This window comes from Anas platyrhynchos, chromosome 7 (genome assembly GCF_047663525.1).
Source record: "Anas platyrhynchos isolate ZD024472 breed Pekin duck chromosome 7, IASCAAS_PekinDuck_T2T, whole genome shotgun sequence".
NCBI classification, from domain to species: Eukaryota; Metazoa; Chordata; class Aves; order Anseriformes; family Anatidae; genus Anas; species Anas platyrhynchos.
Window position 1 is genome coordinate 6,762,310 of NC_092593.1, and position 25,200 is coordinate 6,787,509.

The 25,200-nt window shown below is 40.7% G+C and overlaps 1 protein-coding gene and 1 long non-coding RNA gene across 39 annotated transcripts in view; both read right to left on the reverse strand.

Annotated features, from left to right (window-relative positions):
* Positions 1-864: 864 nt before the first annotated feature.
* On the reverse strand, positions 865-4,254 carry LOC113844076 (uncharacterized). The gene is made up of 2 exons (XR_003498220.3): positions 1,501-4,254; positions 865-1,400 (listed from the first exon to the last, which is right to left on the reverse strand). It is a non-coding gene; the product is annotated as an uncharacterized lncRNA (long non-coding RNA).
* Positions 4,255-7,386: 3,132 nt separating this feature from the next.
* Positions 7,387-25,200, reverse strand: part of MAP3K2 (mitogen-activated protein kinase kinase kinase 2) — a 61,528-nt gene continuing 43,714 nt past the window's right edge. For 4 of the 38 annotated variants that reach the window (XM_072040519.1, XM_072040554.1, XM_072040517.1 and 1 more), the window contains exons 17-25: positions 17,352-24,627; positions 16,710-17,193; positions 16,361-16,496; positions 16,177-16,270; positions 14,793-14,995; positions 12,255-12,351; positions 11,948-12,065; positions 9,973-10,091; positions 7,387-8,691 (exon numbers count right to left, since the gene is read on the reverse strand). In XM_072040519.1, coding sequence (XP_071896620.1) covers positions 24,402-24,627 — 226 coding nt within the window. In that variant the 3' untranslated portion in view covers positions 7,387-8,691; positions 9,973-10,091; positions 11,948-12,065; ... (4 more) ...; positions 16,710-17,193; positions 17,352-24,401. Of the gene's footprint in view, positions 8,692-9,972; positions 10,092-11,947; positions 12,066-12,254; positions 12,352-14,792; positions 14,996-16,176; positions 16,271-16,360; positions 16,497-16,709; positions 17,194-17,347; positions 24,628-25,200 lie in introns of all 38 variants that reach the window. The other 34 variants (XM_072040535.1, XM_072040534.1, XM_072040532.1 and 31 more) reach the window with 34 other exon arrangements.

The following is a 25,200-nucleotide window of genomic DNA, read 5'->3' on the forward strand; positions in this document are numbered from 1 at the left end:
AATAACAAGATTTCTCATTATGGAATAAGTTTTATTTTGCTCTAATCCTATTAAATATTTAGCAGATTCCAGGTAGAATCAAATCTTGGAGTTTAAAATGCAGTATATGTGTGTGCAGATTTTTTCCTGTGGGGAAAAGAATATGACTTCTGATAAGCACTGAAAAAGCAAAAGAAGTACTGGTTGTAAGAGGCAGTTATCATAATCCACCTGGGCCCTTGGGGCAGTACAGAGCCCTGAGCTTGAGCAAGAACCCATCAGGTTCTGTCTGAGTTAAAACCTGTATTTTTGGGAGCTACCCAAACTGGATTTAAACCTCGATTAGGACCACAGTTAGATTTTAGTTTCAGTATTTTCCTCGTTCAAGGAAACACATCAATTTTTTTCTAACACAGCCCTTCCTGCCTTTTCATTAAAGTCTGGCTGCTGGTGCAGTTCTTCCAGAGCTTTTAAAAAACCTTTTTTCAGACTGTTTGACTAGAGGTCATACCTCATGTAGATGTAATTATAGAGCTAAGGCGAGGGCAGAGGGGGAGTCTAATGTGACCGCCTCCAAAAAGGATATTTGATTCAAGGTGAAGACCAGCTTTTGCTCTACAGACCATAAAGCATTTAAAAAATATATCTCTGAGAGCAGAGACGGTCATGGTGAAGTGTGCCTTTTACCCTCCGTAGCTCACAGGTCTTCAACGGGGAAAATATGCTCATAATTTCAATTTTCCACGGCTGTACTTGTGCTGCTGCCAGCCTGGAGCAGCTGGAGACTGGGGAAGGGGTTGCTCACAGTGCCCCAAAGAGGGGCGCTTTCAAACACCAGTGTACATATGTATAAAACGTATACAGTATAAAAAGTATAAATATGGCACATTTATGGGAAGTTGGAGCTTTTATTGCTGTATCACAGAAATACAACGCCTCTCGGAGCTGTGTCTCAGCCCAGCATTTCTGATACAGGTACAGCAATGTGCTGCATCATTTGGCAGGTTGCAAGGCATTAACAAGCAGGGGAGAAAATGTCCCCACGAAAGGTCTCATGGATTTATTTTGGCGAACAAGAGCGACCTGCAGCCACTAGATGGTGGTGCAAGGACACTTTTCTTTTCTTTTATTCCTCTTCCCCTCAGCTCTTCCTTGGTAGCGCTTGAGGCGGCCTTTCCCAGTAACAGGGGCTGCTGTGGGCTTTGCTTTTTTCTTTTTCACTTTTTGCTTTTTTTTCTTCACTGACAGAGGTCATTTGGAAACACATCACTTGCTGCCTTCCCATCCTGTGTAGAGCAGGCCTCAGGCACCAGTTCCGACGTGCTTACTGCTGGCAGAGTATTTTTCTCTGCGTCACGGCTCAGCACCGGGAAGGGCAAAGGACTTGGCTTTCGGTTTGCGGATTAGCCTTCTTTTATAGGCTGCGGAAAGGAAAAGTACTTTATATTGAACACAGTGGGAGAAAACGGGTTGTCAGGAAAGAGGTAATCTCTGAAAATGGCCATAGTTCGGAACATTTACCATGGAAGAAAAGTCAGGAGATTTTCCTCAGGCTCAGCAGTCAAATCTCCAGGCAATTTTTTCCTCCTCCTGTGAGACTGGCGTTTGCCCTATGAATAAGAAAAGAAACACGGTCAGAAAGACTGGTTTGGCAGCAGCACAGGCAGGGTCAGCCCAGGTCTGTAGGGCATGTTTGGGATATGGGGACACGCAGTGCACGAGGGCCCCTACATGCACCAGCCCTGGCCTTGGGCTGCTGCACCGAGCACCCAGCATTGGGATGTTGGAGCTCTCATTAATTCCCAGCTCCCAGAGTCAGGTGAATGGGAAAAAGCTCTCCTAGCATGTTTTTAATGGTAAATTTCCAGCCAGTGGGATATGATGGGGCACCCTAAAGATGACTCGTAGAATCCTGGGACCATAGAAAAGCTCGCGTTGGAAGAGACCTCAGGAACCACCCGGATGCTTTGAAAGAAGTCCAGGCATAGGTTCATTTAAAGGCAATTTCGTGAAAGCTTTCAGCAGCTGGTGAGTAGGGGAAGGGGAAGGGGAGTCAGAGTGCCTCAGGCTGAAAAATCAGCTCCGACAGGGAGTCTGAGAGAAAAGGCTTTGGTAAGTACCCTAAAAGCAAAATAATCTTGTATCAGAATGATAAATCTAGACGACTGGGAGAAGCATTCATATATTGAAGTGACGAACTGTCCTTCTTACCCACTGTGCCTAAAGCACGCAGATAAAGCCATCAGTTCAGAGCAAGCCACGATTTCAGAACTGGGGGGCAGAAGGAGAGGAAACTGCTTTGTGTTTCAAATCGCTTCTCCATGAGCTGCTAAAAATTGATCGTTAGGTTCCATTAAAAAGAAAAAGAAGTGCTGCTGCTTTTTTGGGGCTCCCCACTACCCCATGCCACCCCTAGCCCGTCCCTTGGGTGCCGCAGGTGAGTCCTGTCCGAAGCTACCTGCAGCTCCAGCAGGGAGAGACTGTGTGAATTACAGAAATGGCTGAGAAACTTATAATTGTGGGAGTAAGCTTCAGGGAGGATATCCCTGCAGCACAGGAGCTGCAAGCCCCCAGCAAAATACTTTTTCTTTTCCTCCCTGCCTCCTGACGGCTCCCCTTTTGCTACCTGGGATTATTGGTTTCTGGGAGCAGAGTCTGTGTTTTCTGGGGTATTTGTGCTTTATTTCATCTCAAGATTTACTGCTCATTGGGAAGGCAGACAGATTGGGAATGGTCCCCAGACATCACCTGTGTCCCAGTCCTACCAAAACTCTTGCTTGTTTTCTACTTACAATTTGATTTTCACTGGAATCCCAAGTAAAGACTGAATAGACTGGGTTAAAGAGCTTCCAAATGAGGTGGCAAGGATATGGAGAGGATCCTAGAAAGGATCAGAAGTAGAAGAGATAACAGAGTTGAAGAGGCACTCACTGCCAGTCCTAGCACTAAGGATGCAACCAGAGCCAAAATGGCCTTCGGTTCTCACTCTGTGGTGCTCTTTGTACTTATGGTACAGCTTAGAGACTTCAGCAATGTTGTTTAAACATGTCTTTGAAGCAATGTCAAACTATTAATATCATATATACTTATTAGAGGCAAATTTGCCTTTGTGGGCACTGACACAACAACACGCCATGATGTCCTGGCCCCCTCCACATGTCCTTGCTCTCCCACCCAGCCGCAAAATCTCATTTCCTTTTCCCCAAGCAGTTTTTGAGCTGATTCCCCCAGCAGGGGCATGACCACTGAACTGGGAGGTGGCGTAGAGCCCAGGCAGGTGTGACAGATCATGGCAGGACCAGCACCAAATGTTTCAGGAAAATCAGTGCTCAGCTCTGGCACCTGCTCCTTAAATATTCGTGGGTGAGCTTTCCTATAGTGAGGATGTTTTCCATCTCATTTTCTAGTATCAGGTATAGTGAGAAAAATTAAAATTCAGATTTTGTTACCAACACTTTAATTATCCAGTGTTATCAAGTTGTCACCAGGCCTTTAATTATTTTTCAGTTTATACCTATGATTGCTTTAGTGATGTTAAGGTAGATCTGCAGCTGTAATAGGAAATGTCTGAGCTCTTTATAATGCTGAGGATTGGAAATGATGAAGTTAATAAAATTCACTCATCTCCTGTGCCATGAGCTATCAGCAATACAGTGTTCATCTGCAGCTGGCATGCTATTTAATTACGCCCTTTTGGTACCAATAAACACTTAATAATATATTCAAAATGAGTAAACAGGATATAATGCTGTCCGTGATTTTGCATCTACTTAGAGATCGGGCACAATACCATAAAGCCTCACTGCCAAAGCAGTGGACTTTGTATTTTGGACACAGGCGTGATGCGGGGAGGTTATTAGTGCGCAGGATGTGTGTGCTCAAAGCACCTGTAGCACTCTGGAGATGCAGCAGAGGTTTCACACCCGATTAACACCATTTCTGTATCGTTACTGTTGTTTACAGATGTTGTAACTTTTACCAGGCCAGGCAATTTTGACTCAGCAGAATACGATGCAAAGAATGAAACTTTGATTACAATGATGAAGCTGGTATGGAAACTCTTACAAACCTTGCTAGAACAGCAAAATAAGGAAATCATGTCCTGTTTTACACCATATTTGAGCATCTTTAAGATAAACCAAATAGCAAAAATTCTCAAGCATTCAGCATCTCTTGCCTGATGGCTCCCCGTCACCACCCAGCTTGCCTGTCCCGCTGGAGGTGGTGACCGTCCCCTCTGCTGCTTGGCTCACAACTGGTTCCCCCCAAAAACAACTGTGCTGCACAGATGTGGATCATTAATGCCTGAACCAGAACTAACTTCTCAGAAAATTGTACTTATTGCAGGACAAATTGAGTCTGCTATGGTAGAAGCCAGAATAATTGCTCAGGGGACCATGGGGCTTATCCAGCAGTTAATTCATTATTTGTACCTGCTCGGAGCCAGGATAGAAACAGCAGGCAAGGCAGCAGCAAACAAAGTACAAACTCCAGTGTCTCAGGATGAATTTGTTCAGATAAAGGCTTATTGCCATCACGGCAAGGTTGCAAAACACCTCTACAAGCACTTACCGGTGGGAAAAAATAAGAGGCGAGAGCTGTTTCACCACAGTCCTTTAGTTTTGCGATGAGATATGCGAGCTCTCTTTTCCTATAGCCATGACTTGAACGCAATGAATGCTGTGTTTGGGGCTGTGCTGTGCCTTCGTGGGCACCCCAAAGTCAGGGCCTGGAGGGGGAACACAGCTTTACTCAATTTGTACTTTTTTAATACTAAAGTACTTTTTAAATACTAAAAATATCCTATTTGGGTGAATAGTCTTACACTCATGTTGTCTTAATACTCATTTTTGCTTATCAAATCTACCATTGCTTAATGATTTTGTAGATCTTCCCTACCCAATGCAAGTATGGGAGAGTGTCTTTTTTGTTTTGTTTTGTTTTTATTTCAGGAGGGAGAATAAGTTAGTTAACATAATCTTGGGTAGATTTATGGTATTTGTTCTGCACCTTTACACAGCCATTTTTACCAAAGCAAGTGATAATTAATCTGATTGTCCCCTGTGTATTTATAAACATAGTGCAGATGCAGTCATTTTTCTCTCCTCTGAAAACAAATACCTCCCATGTGGAAAAGCAGTTACCATAAAGAGAGAGCGTTTCACTCCATCAGGGCACCCGCACTGCACTCTATTAGCACAGCCACTTTTCCATCAGCGACCAAATGGAACAGAAACAAATGCAATACGGACCCACGAAGCTCGCTGGTCGGAGAAACACCTGCATGAGAACAAACCCAACAAACCCAACCCGCACCACCACCGCCACCAGAGCAGAACCACCACGAGGTTTCCCAGATTTGGGGAGGCCCCAAGCCAGCCCTGCTCCAGCTGCTGTGAGCCAGCACTGGCTTTCATCCAGGAAGCAAAGTGCGCTCCCCACGTGGGCAGGGTGTGCTCCCCCTGAAGAGGTTTCCCATCTAGGTCCATTTGTGAAATTGGCCATCTGATGAAGAAATTTAGAGGCCATGCCCTGTTCCCATAGCTGGGCAGCACCAACATTTTGGGAAATGGAGCTGCCGGACCCAAGCACAACACTGCATCTTCATTCAAGCGCCTATTTAATATGCATCACATTATGGGGGGATGTTTTTATGTAGGGAAAAACACAAGTGCTCTCACGAAATGACTCAAGGGCAATAAAGCATAGATTGTCTTTAAACCTGTATAAAGGATGCTGAAGTCACAAACAAGGCGTAAAATAATATGGAGTTGGAAAGCACTTTTTCCTTATTAGGTTTATCAAGGAAAAGCTAGCCTGGCAAGCTTGTTCTATCAAGCAAATGGATGTGGTAAAAAAAAGGAAATGAAAATTCTGATCCATATTCATTGTCTTGGTGTCAGCAAGGGAGAAAAAAGCTCCACTTTACATTTTGCTTCGCTTTCGAAAGCCGATCTGAAGTTTCACAGACAAAGTAATCAAAGCTGATAAAGAAGCAAAAGAAAACCAAAGAAAATTAATAGAAACAAAGCAAACAGCAGAAAAGGCCAGACAAAGTGTCTAATATTAACAAAATACAAAACACAGGACGTGCTTGACTGCACAGAGCAGCATCTCTGGGCATTGACAGAATTGTAATGGGGAGATTTCTCTCCCCATTATTTTGTAATGGGGCGCTTTCTTTTCAGAAAGTGCCACAGGCACTGCCTTCTGCCCTAGTTAAGCTCTTCTCTTGTGATGAACCACTGTGAAGTAGCTGCACATTGACAAGGGCCATGTAGATGTCAGGCTGGTAATAATTCTTTTTTCCCCTTCTAATTATTCAAATAAGAAGTAGCATTGAGCTAGAAATTAAGACCAAGCATTCTCCAGATCTGCACTTACTCTCTCAACTTTTACTTGTCTACAGTATTTCTTCAGCTAATCACTACAGCGCAAAACATGCCAGAATTGTTTGAAATCAGAATTCAATCCCAGACACAGTAAAAGACTAATAATGAATGTTGTTTACACACATTTAATTCAACATACCAGAAGCAATATTTTCACTCCCTTTAGCATTTTATTTGCTTATAAATACAAGTCAATACCACAAGATGGCACTTTCTTACTTGCAACACGTACTATTATAAACACATACCCTCTCAAATGTTCCCAGATGTTTACAACATTTAACTTTTCAGTGGATTTGAAACATTTAAAAAAACAAGACCTTCTACAAACTGTTTTTGTGTTTGATGTATATTAAATGAGGTCAGGTAATTAAATTCAAAAAAAATAATTTATAAATATTTCAGATAAGAAAATTTAAATACAAAAGCAGAGTTTATATTAATTAAACTGAATAACAATTTAAACTGGCCATAATGTTTCTACATGGTTTTATTTAATTTAAAATACTTTTAAATTACAATCAAATCTTCTAGCCATTCATCAGAACACCTATCTACTCAACCTTTTAAAAAATATTTTCAGTTAAGAAACCACCTAGGCTTTTTCTTAGCAATCTTTATTCTGTCCTGTAGGTGTAAATGAAGTGAAATCATATTCCAGACTAGAAAACAGGATAAGAAGGAAGAAATTTTAAAAAAAACAGGTAACTTCAGATACTCCAGCTCATTATTCTTTGTGTTTCTCAAAATACATGATCCAGTTTTAAAGTCTTTGAACGAAACGTAAACACTATAAAACTCATTGTTGAAATATGTGAAGAATAAAGAACCCTGCACTAATATAGTGCATAATGATGCTGTGTCAAACTTGTCATTTACAGTAAACGTCACATTTTCCTCTGGATTGTCATGCCTTTTTGTTGGTGCTTTTTTTTTTTTTAATACTAATTCCTTTTGATGTCAGGAAGAGATGCATTTTCCAGTCTCTTCAAAAAAGTTGCACAAGATCCAAGACTTTGATTCTTTTTTTTTTTTTTTTTTTTTTTTTTTTTTTAATAACGAGGTGGCAAAATTTCAAGCTTGCGGTATTTCTGTTCTGCCCGGTATATTACACATAAGGAGATTCCTCAAAAAACTGAGAAGTCTGAGAGTTACAAAAAAGAAAGCAGTTACGGCAGTCAATGTCTACATTTGGATTTCTTTTTTACGTTACATATCAGTGTCTCCATCATAGGCTAAGGTTAGAGGCTTCTGTTGTGGAGGAGTGCTTTGATGCTGCTTGCTCTTTTTGCTGTAAGAAAAATAAAAATATTTCAGGAGGCAAAACATGCAAATGGTAATAGACAGTGAAGCTCAAACATGTCAACAACAAAAACAAACTTCAACAAAAAAATTATCTTCCCGCACTGGCTATTTTCCTTGGCACCCTATTGAAACAACCTTAATTATTATTGAGAAATACACCTCCTCGCTAGTCTTCAAATGATGGAGAACTCTGTGTTGAGGGATTTTTGAAACAGCAAAGATCCCACGGCTTGCTGCAGCTGAGCAAACCAAGCTACCAGGACGACTATGAGAAGTTCCCGTGACAGTGTTCCCACATCACCCAACTGAGGAATTTAGAAAAATATTGTTGCCAGCAGCTGACTTCAAGGACAGGATCTACGTGACTGCTAATCACAACGGGGTTGTTTTCTTGTAGTTGTTTGTCTGAGTGCTTTTGACCAATAATCTTGTGTGAGACGCTATCCGCCCCTGTTAAGTTCACTATAAAAGTCAGGCTATTCGGGTAATAAACGGAGCATGATCTGACCATACTGGTGTCTGTCGTCGTTTTCGGCTGTTCTTCCTGCAACATATAGCACCCAAACAGGCTGAGACCCACAGACACTGAGACACACAGAGAGACTTCAGAGACACGCAGAGCCCTGAGAGACACGGAGAGATCTGCCAGAAGCCGAAACACCTGAGAGACGCTGAGAAACTCCAAGCACCGACCCGGACACAGAAATCGCAGTGAGACGCAGGACATCCAGGATCAAGTTGCTACGGGAGAGCAGAGGCGTCTGTGGACAACAGCAGACGACCTGCACTGTGTGGCGATTTGGCACAGAGCAGAGGGGTGGAGATCACGACCCTGCAGCCTGTCTGACGTAACCATGGAGGCGGAGGCGGCTGTGCAGCTTCTCTCTAGCATTCTCTCTATGAGAGGCGTATCTTGCTATGCAAAAGACTATTCGTCCCCAGATCAGTGATATAACTATGCTGCTACATAATTTGATAGATGTACAAATGCTCCTGGATAATATTCAGTGGGGTTCTGCAACGAAACAGCAGCAGCATAGCAAAAGGACTCTTTCAATTTTGTGTCTAAGCACACAAAAATAATGTGGGTGTTATGTTAGTTCTTTTCAAAATTCCCAGTAACTCATCTGATAACCATGGATGCAGGGCACACGCCATCTACTGGCAATATAGTGCCATATATTTCATTAATTGAAAATTCTCATTTTCTGAAGAGCTCCTGTAAAGCTCTCAAGTTTCTGTTATGAAGCATGAGAATAGGTGGCTTGCTTTCTTAAACAAGTTATTTTGAACACTTCACAAGAATTTTCCCCGCAGTTAAATGTGTTCTGGTAAGCATACATTTATATATGACAATCCCACTTTTCCCACCATGTTCCCATCCTGAAGACATTTTGAGACATTCAAATTCAGCCATTTCCCTCAATTAAAAAAAAATAGTGGTTTTCCTCCTCATTTTCCTTTTCCAGCTCATCTAGAGTCAGCAGAATTAGAAACTAATTACATCAGTAATCTGGGCTGCATCTGATCTCAAAGACTGATAAAACAATAGAAATACAGCTTAAGGAAAAACAAATCCACATTAGACACAAAGCAATGTTTTTGAAAAACAGAGTGAAAATACTACGACCAATCCATGTTGTGGGCTGCTGTCAATGGCAATTTTTAAATCAAAAATGGACATCTGAAAAAGTCTAGCTTTAAGAATCCAATCAGGGAAGCAATCTGTCTCTTACATGGACAAATTAACACTTGTCACTCTTGTTGTTTAAGAAGCACATGTGCTATAACCATCTCAAATCTAAAATGGAGTCATGAGAAGCAATTTTAAATTGCATTAGCCTGTTTCCAGTTGTTGCAAAACAGTGCTAACATGATTCATAGAATGCAAAGAATTCCCACTGCATCATAATTTTTTTAAGCGGTTCATCAGATGCCAAGTTTTAAGTGATCCCCAGCTATTTGATATAGTAAATTCTTCTGGTATTGGTTTAAAATTCAAATATATCCCACATTCAACCTCAAAACCACAACACAGTAAAAAACTAAACTTTGGTTAGCTAACGAAAATCTTTTAGATAATCAAGACTCCGAGTAGCAAATTGTGATGACAAGGCTCTATTTAAGAAGCAAAGACACTGCCCACCATTCACTCTAAGTTTACAGACTTTAAAAAGTGCCCCCATGGCATAGAGAAATCGGGTTGGATCCAATGATCTCGAGGTCCCTTTCAACCCCTACAATTCTGTGATTTGTGAATGTTATATATGTATAACAAACAGAAGGGATGAGTTACCTTGAAGCTGTAGCCTTGATCTACAATAAACCATTGTTGCTTGGTTGAATATGCCGTTTCCTGAGTGTCTTGGGACACAAGAGAATAAAAAAAGGCATTGTATTCCTCTGCAACCATGCCTAGGAGACAAAGACATCAAATGATTAATTCCATCTGGAACACTGTAACCAAGAACAAAAAAGGACTAAACAGTAAAACTAGGTGTTTAAATAAGCCATCTCTCCACAAAATCAATTTGCAAAGTTTATTTTAAAGACAAAGTGCACTTTGTCTCTGTATCCAAGAAAAAGGGCAAGAAAGTTAGGTTTCCTAAATGACAAAACCAGAGGTAAAAAACAAAACCACTACCCTGCTTACAGGAGTCATTTTCCAGATAGACAAACACAGAACTGAAGCACTATGAATAATTTCACTCTCCACCTGACAGTTACAGCCTCCACTAAATTATGACTGCTTCCCAAGTGAATACTCACTCTTTCTAAAATACGTGTCAACAGGCTGTGACATAAACCAACTTTCAAGCTTACTACCACCCTGTACAAGAGAACTCTTGAAGCAGAACCACTTTTGCCTGGAGCTACTTTTTGACTTGTCTTAGGACGATATAAACTGAAATACAGCAGATTAAGCATTCCTTGTTTAACAGCTAATGGAACAGCCTTAAGTCGGTGTCTGTTAGGAAACATTCAGTTCATCAAGTCAACCAGAAATTCATGTCTAAGAAACAGTTCTCCTTAGTTCCAGACAAACTGAAACAGAAAAAAAAAAGTGACAGAAGCACCCCATTACCACCTTCCCAATAATATTCCTCAAACTAAAAATGAATGGGAGTCATCAGTCAGATTTCCAGTAACCAAAGATGCAATTCCTAAAACCCTGCCCATATAAAAGTTTAAATCCTACCGACCTTCTGCTTATCCATCACAAAAATGAAAATGTCAATACAATCAGACAGCTTACTAGGTGATCTCTACTCACTGACTCTAGAAGCCACCATAAAGAATTAATTTCACAGACTCATTGCAACAAAAACCACGGTTCAACAGAAGCGGATGATATCTATCCCTTTTTCAGACAGGGTTTTTCCATTGTGGTGGCTTTCTGTTAATTTGTTCTCAATGAGAGCAATTGCTTGACAAGTTGCACTTAACCTAAACCACACCAAACCAGCAGGCTGGTTACAGCTCGTTTATACAAACCTGCTAGTGACTAACAACTGGGCTAAAATGCTGGACAGGAAGCCCGCCCTCACTTCTACTGAAAAAGCTGCCGACTACATCTTTTAATCGATCATATCACTGTCAGTCAGGCTGCTTGAGCCACCCTCTGCAAGCACTGGAGCTAACGCCAGCCAGAAATCCTCCTGTCTGTCATGTCAGCAGAGCTCACTGGCACTGCAGCTACAGGGGAACAACTCCACAGATATCCCAGAAAAATAGCTTTGCAGTTTGCAATTTACTTATCCCCTAGAATCCCCCGATCATTAAAGGACAGAATCAAAGAATAGAAACAATACTTGCTTTATGTTCATACAATATATTCCAATCCACACATTTTGGAAAAAAATTAAAATCACTGTGGGTTCTGGCTCCAGAAACATTGGATGCTTCTACTGATATTATGCATATTTCACAAATCTAATTTTAAGTTGTTAAAAGTGAAACAAAAAGTGGGAAAAAAAACCTCAGTTATTCTGGCAACAGTGAAACAACATTGTAATGGAAGGGCAAAAAAGATGTGAGAAAACATTTAAGAAAATTCATTTCTGGCTGAAAAATTGGAAAAGTAAAGAAAATTTGATGCAAGTGAAAGACAGGGTAGCATCTATATTATTGTTAAAAAAACCTCTCCCATGTGATCTCAACCTAACAGCTTATTTAAGAAGACACAGCTTATTTTGTTTACATTTCAGTATTCAATTTAAACTTAATAATTACTGAAATGCTAAACAGAGCCTAAGAACTATCTCATTTACCTTTTTTGGCTCTCAGCACTCGCCCCAGTCTTTGAGCCTCCTGTCTTCAAGACCCACCATGGGATGAAATCTGAATCAGAACATTGGCTTCTGGTAGATCAAAGGACATATCCCCTACCTACAACACAGAAGCAGTCTCTGAGCAGCATCTTATATTTATATGCATGTTTCATAAACAAAGACTGAGTACAAAGTACACCTTTGTTAGCTGCAATACAAAGATGGCCAATGCACAAGTTACATATATAACTTGCTCTTAAAGTTCACTCTGAAAATGGATACGATAACACACTAAGTCCTCAATTACCTTGGAAATGAAAATAGCGTTGATTTTTGGATTGTGCTTGAAGTTTTGTAGAATTTGGATTCTTTCTCCTTGTGCAGTAGGACCATATATATAGGGTCTGAAAAAAACAAACCACAGAACAAATGCAAATTAAACCAAATCAAGGTTTCTCAGTCATTTCCTCACAAAGATACCACATCAGGAAGCACAGAACACATTTGAACTGATAAAAGAACGGACCACATTTTGATACAGCTTACAGTTTGCTTTTAGCTTGTTGGGATGTTTATGGCAGCTATCCAGCTTGTGGAACCCTTGACAACAACCCAGCCTACCAGAAATAAATTCTGGCAGTTACAAATATTTTGCAATTATGTGTACCAGTGAAGCTGTAGATGAGACCGAATACATTTACTAGGCCTACATGAAAAGACTAGAGGCAGCTGTTAAAATAAAAGATGTTTTCCTCAAATCTACTGAGTTAGCACATTAACAGCTGCAACCTTTGCTTCCTATTCAAACACTTGAAAATGCAGGCTTCTCTAACAATTCACTTCCTTCAAACATTTTATCGCTTCACTGGGATCCCACAGCTGTTCAAGGATGAAGTCCCGGAGCATCGGAGGTACCTGCCCATGCACCCACCTATCCACCTGTAACCGTACTCCTCAGCGCATATCCCCAAGCAAGGATCTTAAATAGTTGTTTAACCTTAGGAAAAGTCAAAAACACGTTCTTGAGACACACCTATAGGAATATTTTGGTTACCAAAGGATGTTTAAGATACTGAGGAGTTATTGTAACAAGGCACAAAATATCTAGCACACAGGAAAAAAAAGGGGAAGGTGTCATCCTTTGTTTTATCCATAAATTGGCTATGAGAGGAAAAAAAGGAAAAAAGCATTAATTCTTAATTGTCTCTACGAGATGGATCCTAAAGTGCAGGGACGCCAGCAATTCAGGGCCCAACTACCAGGTTAGGTTCAAGGCCAATGCTTTTGTCATACATCTCCCAAGCAAAACAAAACTAAAGTGCTACACATCACAGCAAACTGAAAAAGCCAAGAACAGCCTTTAACGAGCTCTCATATTTGGTATTCAGCAAGAAAGGAAGCATGGCATGGACTAAATAAAACAATGTTGACAACAGATAAGCCAATATTGCAACCAGAAACTGTAAAACTGGTATTGTAATTTTAAATTTCCTCCAATGCACTCTGGTTGAACCTGTTATCTCATCCGTGCCCCAAACTGGGTGCTAAAAATGAGTGTTGTGGTTTAACACCACACCACCACCCACTCACTCTCCCCACAGTGGGATGGGGGAGAGAATTGGTGGGCAGAAGTGAGAAAACTCTTAGGTTTCATACAGGTTTTGGGGAAAACAAAACGAACACACAAAGAGAAACAAAACCAAGAAGAACAAGTAAAATAAAATTCAATGGCTCACCACCAGCCAACCGATACCCAGCCAGCACCCAAGCAACTGCAGCCCTGGCACACTTCCCCTCCAGGTTTTAGTGCTGAGCAAGACACCCATCCTGTGGTCCAGAGCACCCCGTGGCCAGCCTGGGCCAGCTGCCTCGGCTGCGTCCCCCCTAGCTGCCGCACCCCCAGCCTCCTCGCTTGGTGGGGCTACAACTAGAACATCATCACTGTGTTATCAACGCTATCTTCATCAGAAACACAAACATAGCACCATACAAGCTACTAGGAAGAAAATTTAAATTAAGCACAGAATAACCTAGAGCGCCAGGCTATCAGTCCTCCATTTTAAGTCCCACCGTCCCTGCACCCTACTTCACCATAATTAAGACGCATCTAAGTACTTTCCAGAACACAGAACATGCAGTGCTAGATTGATTTTTTTTTAACAAAAAGCCTTTCATTTCCTACAAAAAGGTGTTTGAGGGATCTATAAAGATGCCTCTCCAATATTTTGACATATTGTCAAACCTACACAGGGACAGTCCTTCAAAAACAGCCATTTAAATATATTAACAGCACCAGTAAAAAATAAACAGCCCAAGTTATACAACTTTTGATGAAAGACTCATGACAGTAAAACCTGGCCAAGCAGATTTGAATTCCGTGGCCCCAGAAGTTATAGACGAACTAATTCCTGTCATGTGCATGGCCTTTCCCTGCCAGTACCAAAAGGAACATGTGGCAGTTGAGGAGGAGCTGGCACAGGGGTGTCATTAAAACACTCCCACACTCATCTAGCACTGCAACTGTCTTTTCCTTTTAACATGTCTCAGTAAACTGGAACTCCATACATGATGCGTGGAAAGGAGAACTGAGTCAAGAACATGAAAAGCAAGCACCTAGTATTTCTTCAACTAATTCTGCTGCTATACTTCTACAGCATCTACCCCATTTAAAAACTGTTGTGCTATTTAGCAAGTGCCCCCTCCCTGTGTCCTTGTTAAAGGCTCTTTTTCTGTGGTGCACTGAATTACAATAAATGTCTAGAGGTGACTGAAATCTGTGAGATTACGAGATAACTTTCTAGGAAGAAGAAAAACAACAGTGCTGTCACTGGTTGTGAACACTTACTTCCCAAGTCTAATTGCATACTCCTTCAGTGCAAACACATTGTCAGCAAAAACGTTGATTTTGTCATTCCGTCACTCATGAAACTTAATCAGGAACTGGCAGGCTCAGAACTTATTTGGGTTCATGGTGTAGAGCAGTATCCGTTTCTTTATTTTGATGGCTACATATTCTCAATAAAATTCAGGTGACATTGGGCACCAAACCTAGAATTAGAAAACATATCCAGAGTAACCCCAGTTATTTTTTTAATTACTTTAAATTAATTAATTAATTAATTAATTAATTACAGTTATTGTATCCCAGAGGGAATTTAAAAGATATTGGGGGGTGATAATACATGAAAGCTTTCTGTACAGTTCAGATCACAAATCTTAATACAGTAACTTCTGTACTAAAAGGGTGAAAGATACAGGCTGAGGCACTGTGACCACAACAGGAACAGGCAGGGGACTGACTGGAACAGGACTGGAAAAAAGTTGTTTCACACCTGGTAGTTTCACTGAATGCTACCACATATTAGAAAGCAAGTATTAAGGGAACAAACTTTGTATAATCTCCCTGCCGCTGCAAAGCCTTTTTCCTACAAATTCATTTTCATCCGTATTCTGAAAACCTAAAGAAACATTTAGTCTTCTATACAGAACAAAACTGTATGAACAAGTTAACAATTACTTTAACAGACTGCAGCTGTTTATGGAACTGCTGCGCTCTCTTCTGGCACCGTGAAAGAGTAATACCTGCAGTGGCCATGCCCTGCCTAATCAGACAGCAGCACTGCCCTCTCCTGCCACCTAGCAAGAAGTGCACTTAAAGAGTGAACTAGACATCTTTTATGGCCATGGAGAATAGTCGGTAAGAAATCACAGAACCACAGAATTTCTAGGTTGGAAGAGACCAAGACCATTGAGTCCAACCTCTGACCTAACACTAAGATGCTACTTCTCAATAGCATGCCAAGGAGATCCACACAAATAAGCAAAGCAGCTGTACATGTATTAATATTTCCCAGCCATCAATTTTTTTGATTTGATTCTTTGCTTTAGCAATATCTCAGAGTACTATTTCAAAACATTGGCTGTAAGAATATCAATGTACATGTCATTCAGGAGAAAGGCAGCTCAGACTTCACTTTCCAATGTCTCAATGGTCTCAATGTCTCAATATTAGTTATACTGAACAATACCTAAACTTTGAACATTACTAATTTAACTTTAAATAAAAATTATTAATTAATAATAACATTTATTAATTAATGGTTAATTAATAAAAACACTAATTAAAACGATCAATTAAATGATAGAAATATTGATTTATTAATTTTAAATTAAGTTTAAATTTCAGGGACTGAGAGAAATCGCATTGCTGGTGTAATTAACCAAAGTACCTTAGGGATCTTTAGGAGATGCTCCCCGCACAAACATTGAAGCAGAGCTGATTAACGAGGCACAGAGCATTGCTGACAGAACTGAAAGTGACTGCTGACAAAACAAGCACACAATAATCACTCCAAGCTACTTAACAATTTCTCCAACGTTTGTTTCAATTGCTTTAAAACTTGCCACACATACTGCTGATTTACTGGTGGATGTCTCTGTAATGAGCTCTGTTTTTTCACCTTCAGCATTTCTCAGGCAACAGTCCTTAATGACACGGTCTTGCAGAAGCTGCTGAATGACATCAGGATCAGTACTTTCCACGAAATATCTAAAAGGAAAGAACAAAGAAAAACATCTGGATGAACTAATCAACAGAATCATACATAGGAAGAGGGGCACAGGTGCTCATATCTACAGCTCTCCCAGATGCATTCTGAAGTACCCTCTGTTAGGGGAGGTAATTAAAAAAAAAAAATATGACAATCTGAAGTTTTAGAAAACGCCTCACACCAAAAGCATCACGTACTTTCATGTTATCTACCTTGGTCAGATGATCTCTCTCTAAAATGGCACGAGTGGGGAAAAATAAAGAACTGCCAAGACGTATCTCTTGATCGGTGCCTTCCTCTCCACTCCTCCTCACGAGGAAAGTGTAGGCCACGATGACGTCTCCCTTCAACCTCCTCTTCTCCAGGCTGAACAGGCCCAGTCCCCTCAGATGCTCCTTGTATGTCTTCCCCTCCAGGTCCTTCACCATCTTTGTCGCCCTCCTCTGGTCACTCTCCAACAGTTTAACGTCCTTTTTGTACTGCACACCGTACTCGAGGTGAGGCTGCACCAGCACAGAGCAGAGCGGAACAATCACCTCCCTCGACTGGCTGACAATGCCATGCTTGGTGCACCCCAGGGTATGGTTGGCCCTCCTGGCTTCCAGGGCACGAGGCTGGCTCACATTCAGCTTGCTGTCAACCACAGCCCCCAGACCCCTCTCTGCGGGGCTGCTCTCCAGCATCTCCTCGCCCAGCCTGTAGGTACAGCCAGGTGCAGGACCCGGCGCTTTTATCTCTCGTTTAACTTCACGCGGTTGGCCACCACCCAGCTCTCCCACCTGCCCAGGCCTCCACCACCCTCAGCGCCCCCTCCCCCCGAAACAACGGCCCCGGCCCGCCCGCCGCGCACCTACCAACCACCCCGAGCAGCATCCGCAGCCGGCACTCCTCGGCGCCGTGCTCGTCCAGCTCGCTGCCGCCGTCCTCCACAAGCTCCCCGGCGGCCGAGGGCACGGCCTAAGCGGCCTCCCCTCCCCGCTCCTCCCTGCCCATGGCCGCCGTCGCCACAGCCGCCTCAGCCACCACAGCCGCCAGGCGCTGCGTCACTTCCGGAGGAGAGAGGCGGGAACGGGCTGAGGGGAAAAGGCGGGAAGGGGCTGAGGGGACGGGTGTGGGGGGAGGGAAGGTTGATTTGTTTTTTCTTTTTTTAATATTAATACAAAACTCTTAGGCACACAGCTGTCCCTACAGTGTTTTAATATATTTCTAAGTACAATTCGTGTCTGATTCTGGAAATACAAATACATTTTGAATGGTTAAAAACGAAAAATTAAAAAAATATTCTGAACATCAGCCAGCTGAAAATATATTCATCTAGTAAATTATCTCTCAAAGCTTTTATATATTTAATTATTCTAACTAAACATAGTACCCTTAAAAAACAAGTTCATAAAAATGTAGAAATGAAATTGTGGAATAAGATTACTGGGATATATACACACACAGTCACCGCAGACACAGAGGGAACTGGCAAGCGACGCTCGGCTCCTGAGTTCCTCAACCAAGATAACCATAGGCTAGTTTTTTAATTTTTTTTTTCCTTTTTTTTTATACACAAGATATTCCATGTAAAGCAGCAACAGCAGTGCAGTTACTGATAGCAACATCTCAAAAGTAATAAAAAACCATACATCCAGACAGTAGTACATTGCACACACACGTGATTCTCATACACCCATCAACAATTGGTCAGAGTATTAAATCAGTGTACAAATTAAATATTTCCAAAAATGTGCAAAAAAGTCAACGTTGATAGAAAAAAACACCTTTGTGTACATACATTACAAACTGTGCCCAGCATTCAACTGAGAGTAAAAACATTTACAGTGAGAAACTGATAGATTAAATAGAGAATTTAATGGCTACATAAAAATGTACATTAGATCAAGAGAAAATTTACAAATTTGTATTCATAGCTTCATGAAAACTAAAAGTCTACGTTCCGATTTACCTAAGTCTCCTCCACATATATACAGTGATATTCCTTTATACGACTCCTGTGAGGTCTGAGATGACAGACACTAGGCTTTGATAAACCGTTAAAGATTTGGGGGTGACACCACCTTTACACTGCTATTAACGAGAAACAAACACTAGGGAACTGGCAAGACGATGCCTGTTCAGAAAAGAAAACACAACTTTTGTTTTTAAACCCACATTAAATAACCATTGGGGAAAAGGATCAGCTATTATTGGGGTAAGCGACGTGAACAACTGAAATATTTCCTGGGAATATCCACTTAAAGTGTCCTTTTCCTTGTATCTCTTGACAGAAGACCCTGACCTCCAATCCTCATCAGTGGACTCAAAATAAGGACTGAACCCCGAGGTACAAATTTAATGTATTTTTATCCAGTTCCTCTCCCTTGAAAGTAAGTTTATGAAAACCTAAGACCTAACCAAAGCGAGACTACTCGCATTGTTTCTTTGAAGGATGAGAAATTTTACTTTCTCCATCCATCCTACCCCTCAAGTACAGGTACATATCTATTGCTAGAAAAGCCAGGCAGCTGCTGTGCATGGTGCAGACGGGGCCGTGCCCCCAACACGGGGCAGGGGGTCCCACAGAACCGCCCCAGCTGCTGCACCCCACTTCATGGCACAGGGCCGGGTGCTAAAGCTGCACCGCATCAGTTCCAGCCCTAATGGGGAGCTCTCGGTGGCTGCCACCTAACCAGCATTTAGGTTATGCCAATTAGAAAAATAAACCGAGGGGTTGGAAATGAAAAGAGTGCCTTTGTATTCTGATAGAGTACCGATTTAGCAACCAGGCTGGTAGCAGTTCTGCCCCCTCTGGTGTGGGTTTGTGGCTCCTCCTGAAGGCAGCGTACACCCAGGTAGCTGTGGGTGACATCTGGCTCTGGTGTAAAGCAGACTCCTTCCCAGCAGCTTTGAAAAGTTCTTACTATGGTGCACAGAGCAATTCAGGTCACAAATCTACTTATCTTGATGGCGTTCCTCAAATGTCCCAAAGCTCAAGCCTGGCTACAAAAAGTCACCAGGTTTAGTCACCAAGCTTATGCCTTATTTTTAGAATTACAAAAATAAGATTAAGTTAAAAAGAGTTACTAAAAAAAAAAAAAAATTCCTTTTAATGCTGTCATGAATTTTGTGCATTTAAACAGCAAATATAAACACCCAAATGTTTTAAACATGGGAGGTGTCTATGTACTAGTACCTGCTTTATTCAGTTAGCAATAAGCTTACTGGTGGATATATAAGTATGTGTATCTATAAGTAACAGTACTAATCCATGAAACATCGCTTTTGGCTATATGTATATGGGAATAGAAAAGCTTTGGTAATTCTATGTGGTTTTACACTGCAGGCTTGTCATTAACACAAGACAGCAAGTTACCAGCAAGAAATGATACCAGCAGTAATACTTTCGCTTTTCCAGAAACACCATACAGACTTACACTCAAGCACACAAATTCTGCTTTTCTATATGCGTGACAGATTTTCAAGATTAAAAAGAAATTAACTATAAATAACTGTAGATCTGACCAATTTGCTCAAGTCTCTGAAGCTGCAGTTACAGTTTGCTCTATCATCTGAAAGAATGGCTTGCTATACTGCGCTGTACCTACAGGTGCTGCAAGAAGGCTTTCAGTCAAGACAACGGCAGGATTAGGATTTTCCAAAAAAGAAAACAGGAAAGAATTTAATGGAAACAATATCAGCTTCACTGAGAAGTCTGTTGATTTGCTTAGATAATATTCCTGTGTACTGAAAGTAAACAACTTTTATTACAGTACCATGTTTACTAACGTACCAACTACAATTTCACATCTGCTAAGTACTCTACAGGAAACCCAGAGTCTCGTACCCAGAGCTAGGAAGCTAAATCTCAGCTGTAATTGCGGTTCTGTGAATGGAAACACGTCTTTTCTGTGGTATGCATAACAGCATACAGTCTCCAAAATGCAAATATGAAACCTGTGCAAGCATAGGAAGCACTCAGGAAGTGCTCCAAAAATCACTTTTTAAAATTCTCAATGTAAAAGACTGCAGCAGATTATAACTAAAGTACACTTTTTAATGCAGTCATGTGAATTCTGGTTTGGGCACCTCAAAATATACTCTAATCCCAATTTGGTGACACGGAATTGTATGACAGCCGTAGCATTTCAATATGCTGTTCAAGAGGAACAAAATTAAGGCATACAGATAAAAAGGCACTACCTAAGGGGGAAAAAAAAAAACAACAAAAAACACCACCACAAATGAATAACTTTTCATTTTGTTATAAAGGACTGTTAGGCTGCAATTGGAATTGCAAATTCGGTTAAAAATTTGAGACTAAATTTAAACTTTCAAGAAGTCAAAGTAAGTTGAATGAAGTTAATAGATCCATACTTTAAGTTCTTGCATGGATATTTCTATCACCTAAATTAAAAATAAAACTTGCTCTAACATGACAGTTAGTTTAACAGGACAGAGTCCCACCATTAAAAGCACATTACAGAAATAGCTTAACTTTTGTTACTTAATATGTAAAACACACAACATAAAATTAATTAATAGATAAATAAGTCCTTTGTAAATAAACATAATCACGGTGAACCTTGATTCTTACTTTTGGGGAGCATAGCTCCATCATGGCATTTACAGAAAAACAAATCATATCCTTGCAACAGTGCTATTTTCATGAGCATTTTCTGGTAATTGGACTCAACAATGAAGAACAACTGATGATTCTAAAATGCTGGTGTCTTTGCTAATAAGATACCATAAATAGTGAGCTGAGAAGGGGCCTCATCTCAGCAAACCTCCTCCAGTGGAGTTTCCAGCATGCAATTCCATGCACCCTCTGGAATTTTAGAGCAAGGGTTTGTCCATTATCATGCCAGTGGTCAACAAAGTGTTGTACAGGCACTGTACACAGAGGCATTACATTATTTAATACAAATTGCTTTACCACATTACCCCAACACAACAACACTGAAGTGCATCATGCAAGGGGATAAGTATCAACTAATTTTCTGGTGAAAGGTCTGATTTAGCTTCATCATTACTTCCAGCTCAAAGCATTTATATTGATAATCATCTAAATTTACTATAAGTTGCTTAGGTCAGTGGACAAATTCTCCACACAGTAAAAAACAAAAACAAAAACAAAACAAAAACACAGCTAAGGCCTAATCCTGGTCAAGTTAATAACGTTTTACTAGCATTGCTGGAGCTGACAAAAAGTTGTCTGTATTTAAGAAGTGCTGTCTTTACTTCAGCGGCTTTCTGATATGTGCTCTGCAAGTTCTTTTTTTTGGTTCCAAAATGCTTACCCTTGTCATGACTGAATGCCGTTTTTAGAAAAGGCACAAAAGCAGCAAACTCAATTATTCAGTAATTAAATTCACAATGAGAAAGTGGTATTGCAATATACATCAGCCAGCACTGTCTCACAAAAAGGACACAGTATTAGAAAACTAGATTCTGAAAATTTTCAAGCTTCAGAGAGTGCAGTTTCTTTTTAGAATAGTATCTTTAAATGTTATGAATGCTACAGATAAACCTGGTTACATTTTCCCTTTAATGTCCTTTTTTGGTAATACAAAATTTCCTTTTCAGGTATCACTGTCCACTACTGATTTTTATATACATTTTCACCTTGGTTTTGGTACCTTCTTAATCTGCTTGAAATCAATCATTTCGGTTATATGATCTTTAAATTAGCTACATAAACTATTAGGCTCTACATTAACCCTCCCACCCCTGCTGTCACTACATTTTGCTTATAAAGCAAAGGTCCTTTACAGCAGAGCACACACACATTCTCCTTAAAGTCTGCTTCCATAGCTTTTATCTAGTGACAGAGAGCCCCTCCCGCCCCCCAACCCTCCCAAAAAGTCAGTACAAGCAGACTTTCCTTTCAGCCTTTTAAGTTTTCCCTGGTCAGGATTGTCCCCTCCCATGCTCAGGAAACCTTGCACAGATGTGCACCCTGACTGAGAAAATTATAAACAGGGTACAATGCTCACAAACTGGAGGCCACCACTCTCAGTGTCAGGAGAGGTGGCACAAAATTCATTCTTACTCCACTACAGGTAAAGTGATTAGGATAGATCCACACTCCTGCTTATGCCCTTGTAAAAAAAATTTGGAAGTTAACAGGATAAATTCAGAAATCTCATGAGCTAATTAGCATGAGAATAGGTAAATTTATTACTCTGTCTCCATGTATTTCATAATTCTGGTAGTCCTCTAAAGATATAAAACAGAGTGGAGCCTGGGGACAATAATGTAGAGTCTTGTCAGAGTAGACAAGGTTCACAGCATCTGCCTGCTCTGTTTTTATAAAACAAAAGCAAGCAATGAATCATCCAAACAGTATACATTAATTCAGTTCTGTAGTCCAATAATTTATTTCCAAATTCCTTTTTTAAATTATTTATGTTGTATTCTACAAAAATACGAGAGCTTGACTTTTCTGGTGTGAAATTTGGTTGGTAACTATACCTGATCAGAACCTGAACTTCTCTATTGAGAAGGACTATTTCAGAGTTTTGCCTTTGTTCTTTTATTATTCTCTTTGAGAAAGAGGATTAATGTCCATTTTATGAGAGTTGGAAATCTGAAAAAACACCGATCAACTGGATTATTGGGCTGCAGTAATCCCGCTCATGTTATTCAGTTGCTGGCGCTCTGCACTTTTGGCCTATCCTTCATACAGTCTCTTGTGCTGTGCCTCCTTGTTCATTGTTGCCTCATGAGAAGTATAACTGGAGTCTTATCTTTCTCAGTGACTTACTCCTAGTGTTCAAAGAAGTTTAATTTTATTTTAGGAATTGTCAATACATCCTAGATGACTGAACTGTGTTACTAAAGCAATGCTTATAGTGCATAATGGGAAGAACTTTATAGTATTCAGGCACTTGATGTTGACATACATTCCATCCTAGCGCCCCTCAACAGCTTTGAAGACATTATTTCCTATAGGTCATTTTGAATCACGTAACACACATACTGCAGAAGGATTTGTCACTCCTCTCTCCCCCAAATGTTCATGGGATTATGGAGGAGAACTCTCTCAACACCACTTATTTCTTATCTAAGGTAATTGTCTCCCTCCAAGCTTATGCAACAGAGGATTCTCTTTGGCAGATACAGCAGGAGACATTCTCCCAATTATTTACATCCAACAGCTACCTCTTTTCTATTGCAGAAATTTTCCCCTTACAGCATGCTAAGTTCCTAGGAGTCTGGGTCCATAATCTGTTTACCTGTAATTCTTTTCCTATAAAGATAGGATAGTTCTACACCAACATCTCTAGTACATCAGTATTGAATTCTTTTTTATTATTTTCTTTTGGTCACATAGAAGTACCAGTTAGACATGCTTTTGTACAAAGAGTTCCAAGTTCTTCCAGCTTTATAATTAACTCTCAGAACCACATGATCCAGCTTAAATTACAAAATGCTAGAACTGATTAAAACGTTAAAATATGAGAACTTCGAACTCTCTGTTACAAGTACCTATAATATAAAGAACAATCACAGAGAAGTAACCTTTTTGTCCTCTAGCTGCATGTCTATTTTTCCCTGCACCCTGAGTCTGTCAGCAGTGTCAGAAAAAGTCACACAGTTCCTGACTATCCAATCATTTCTTTTTTTTTCCCCCTTTAAATAAGGAACAAATATGTACTAAAGTGCTTTATCTACACGAACCACATCAGTACATTATAGAAACAAGAAGTTCTAGTCCTGGTGGGAGCAGGGAAGGGAAGATTCTCATTTTAGATACAAAATTCAGATTGTTTACAATCTAAGTGAAACAAAGATTCAAGAGAACGCGTTCTCTCTCTTGTCTTTTTTTCTCCTTTTTTTTTGTAAAAGATAAAAAATAAAAGTGCAGTCAAATAGAAAATAAATGCAGTAGACGCAAGCTGACTTGAGGCAGGCTGTTAGTGATAGTGTGCAAACGTGTGTCTTAGCAGTTCATCTGCAAATGGTCGCAACTTGGCCTCGATAAAAATCCTTTTCAAGAAATCCCGAGCATGGTCTGAGACATGAGGTGGTAACTGGGGATTGGTTGGCTGAGTGGCAATCTTAAAGATGGCAGCCATAGCTTCGAATTCTGCCCACGGGGGCTTCTCAGTGAGCATTTCTACCACTGTACAACCTACGCTCCTGAAACAGAGGCAAAATGAGACAGCAGGTTACAACAGAATCGTGCTCTCCTGGGAATGCAAGAAACATCAGGTTGCTACTAAACACCATGAGCATGTAGGGTCCTCTTAACTCTACACAGCAACAGAGAACAGCCATCCACTGTCTCAAGGTAACCCAAATCTACCCGCAGCTTCACGCCCTTACTTCACCAGGCCCAGAGCTGCTACCTCAGAGAAGAGATACCCAGGTCTTTCTCTGGACAACACTGCCTGGGCTGCGACCAGACACCAGAACCCTGCAGGTTCACATCTCAGCGCTCAGCAGGCTGACAGAGGCCAAGAGCTCCGCGCAAGCCCGGTGCTCCAGCTCTTCAGACACCTGCAGGATTTGAATGCACTTGGAAGCTTTCTTGCTCAGTAAGTCCTTAATGGAAATGCAAAGCAACAGGAATGCTTGAAAGGCAGAGTACACTGTGCATTTTGTTAGCTCGTTAGAAATGCACTTGTCCCCAGTTAGTGGGATAGAAACCTAACATTGAAGAAAAAAAAGTTTAAAACCATCCTTCAGTAGCGTCTTCCTCTTTTAGCTAAA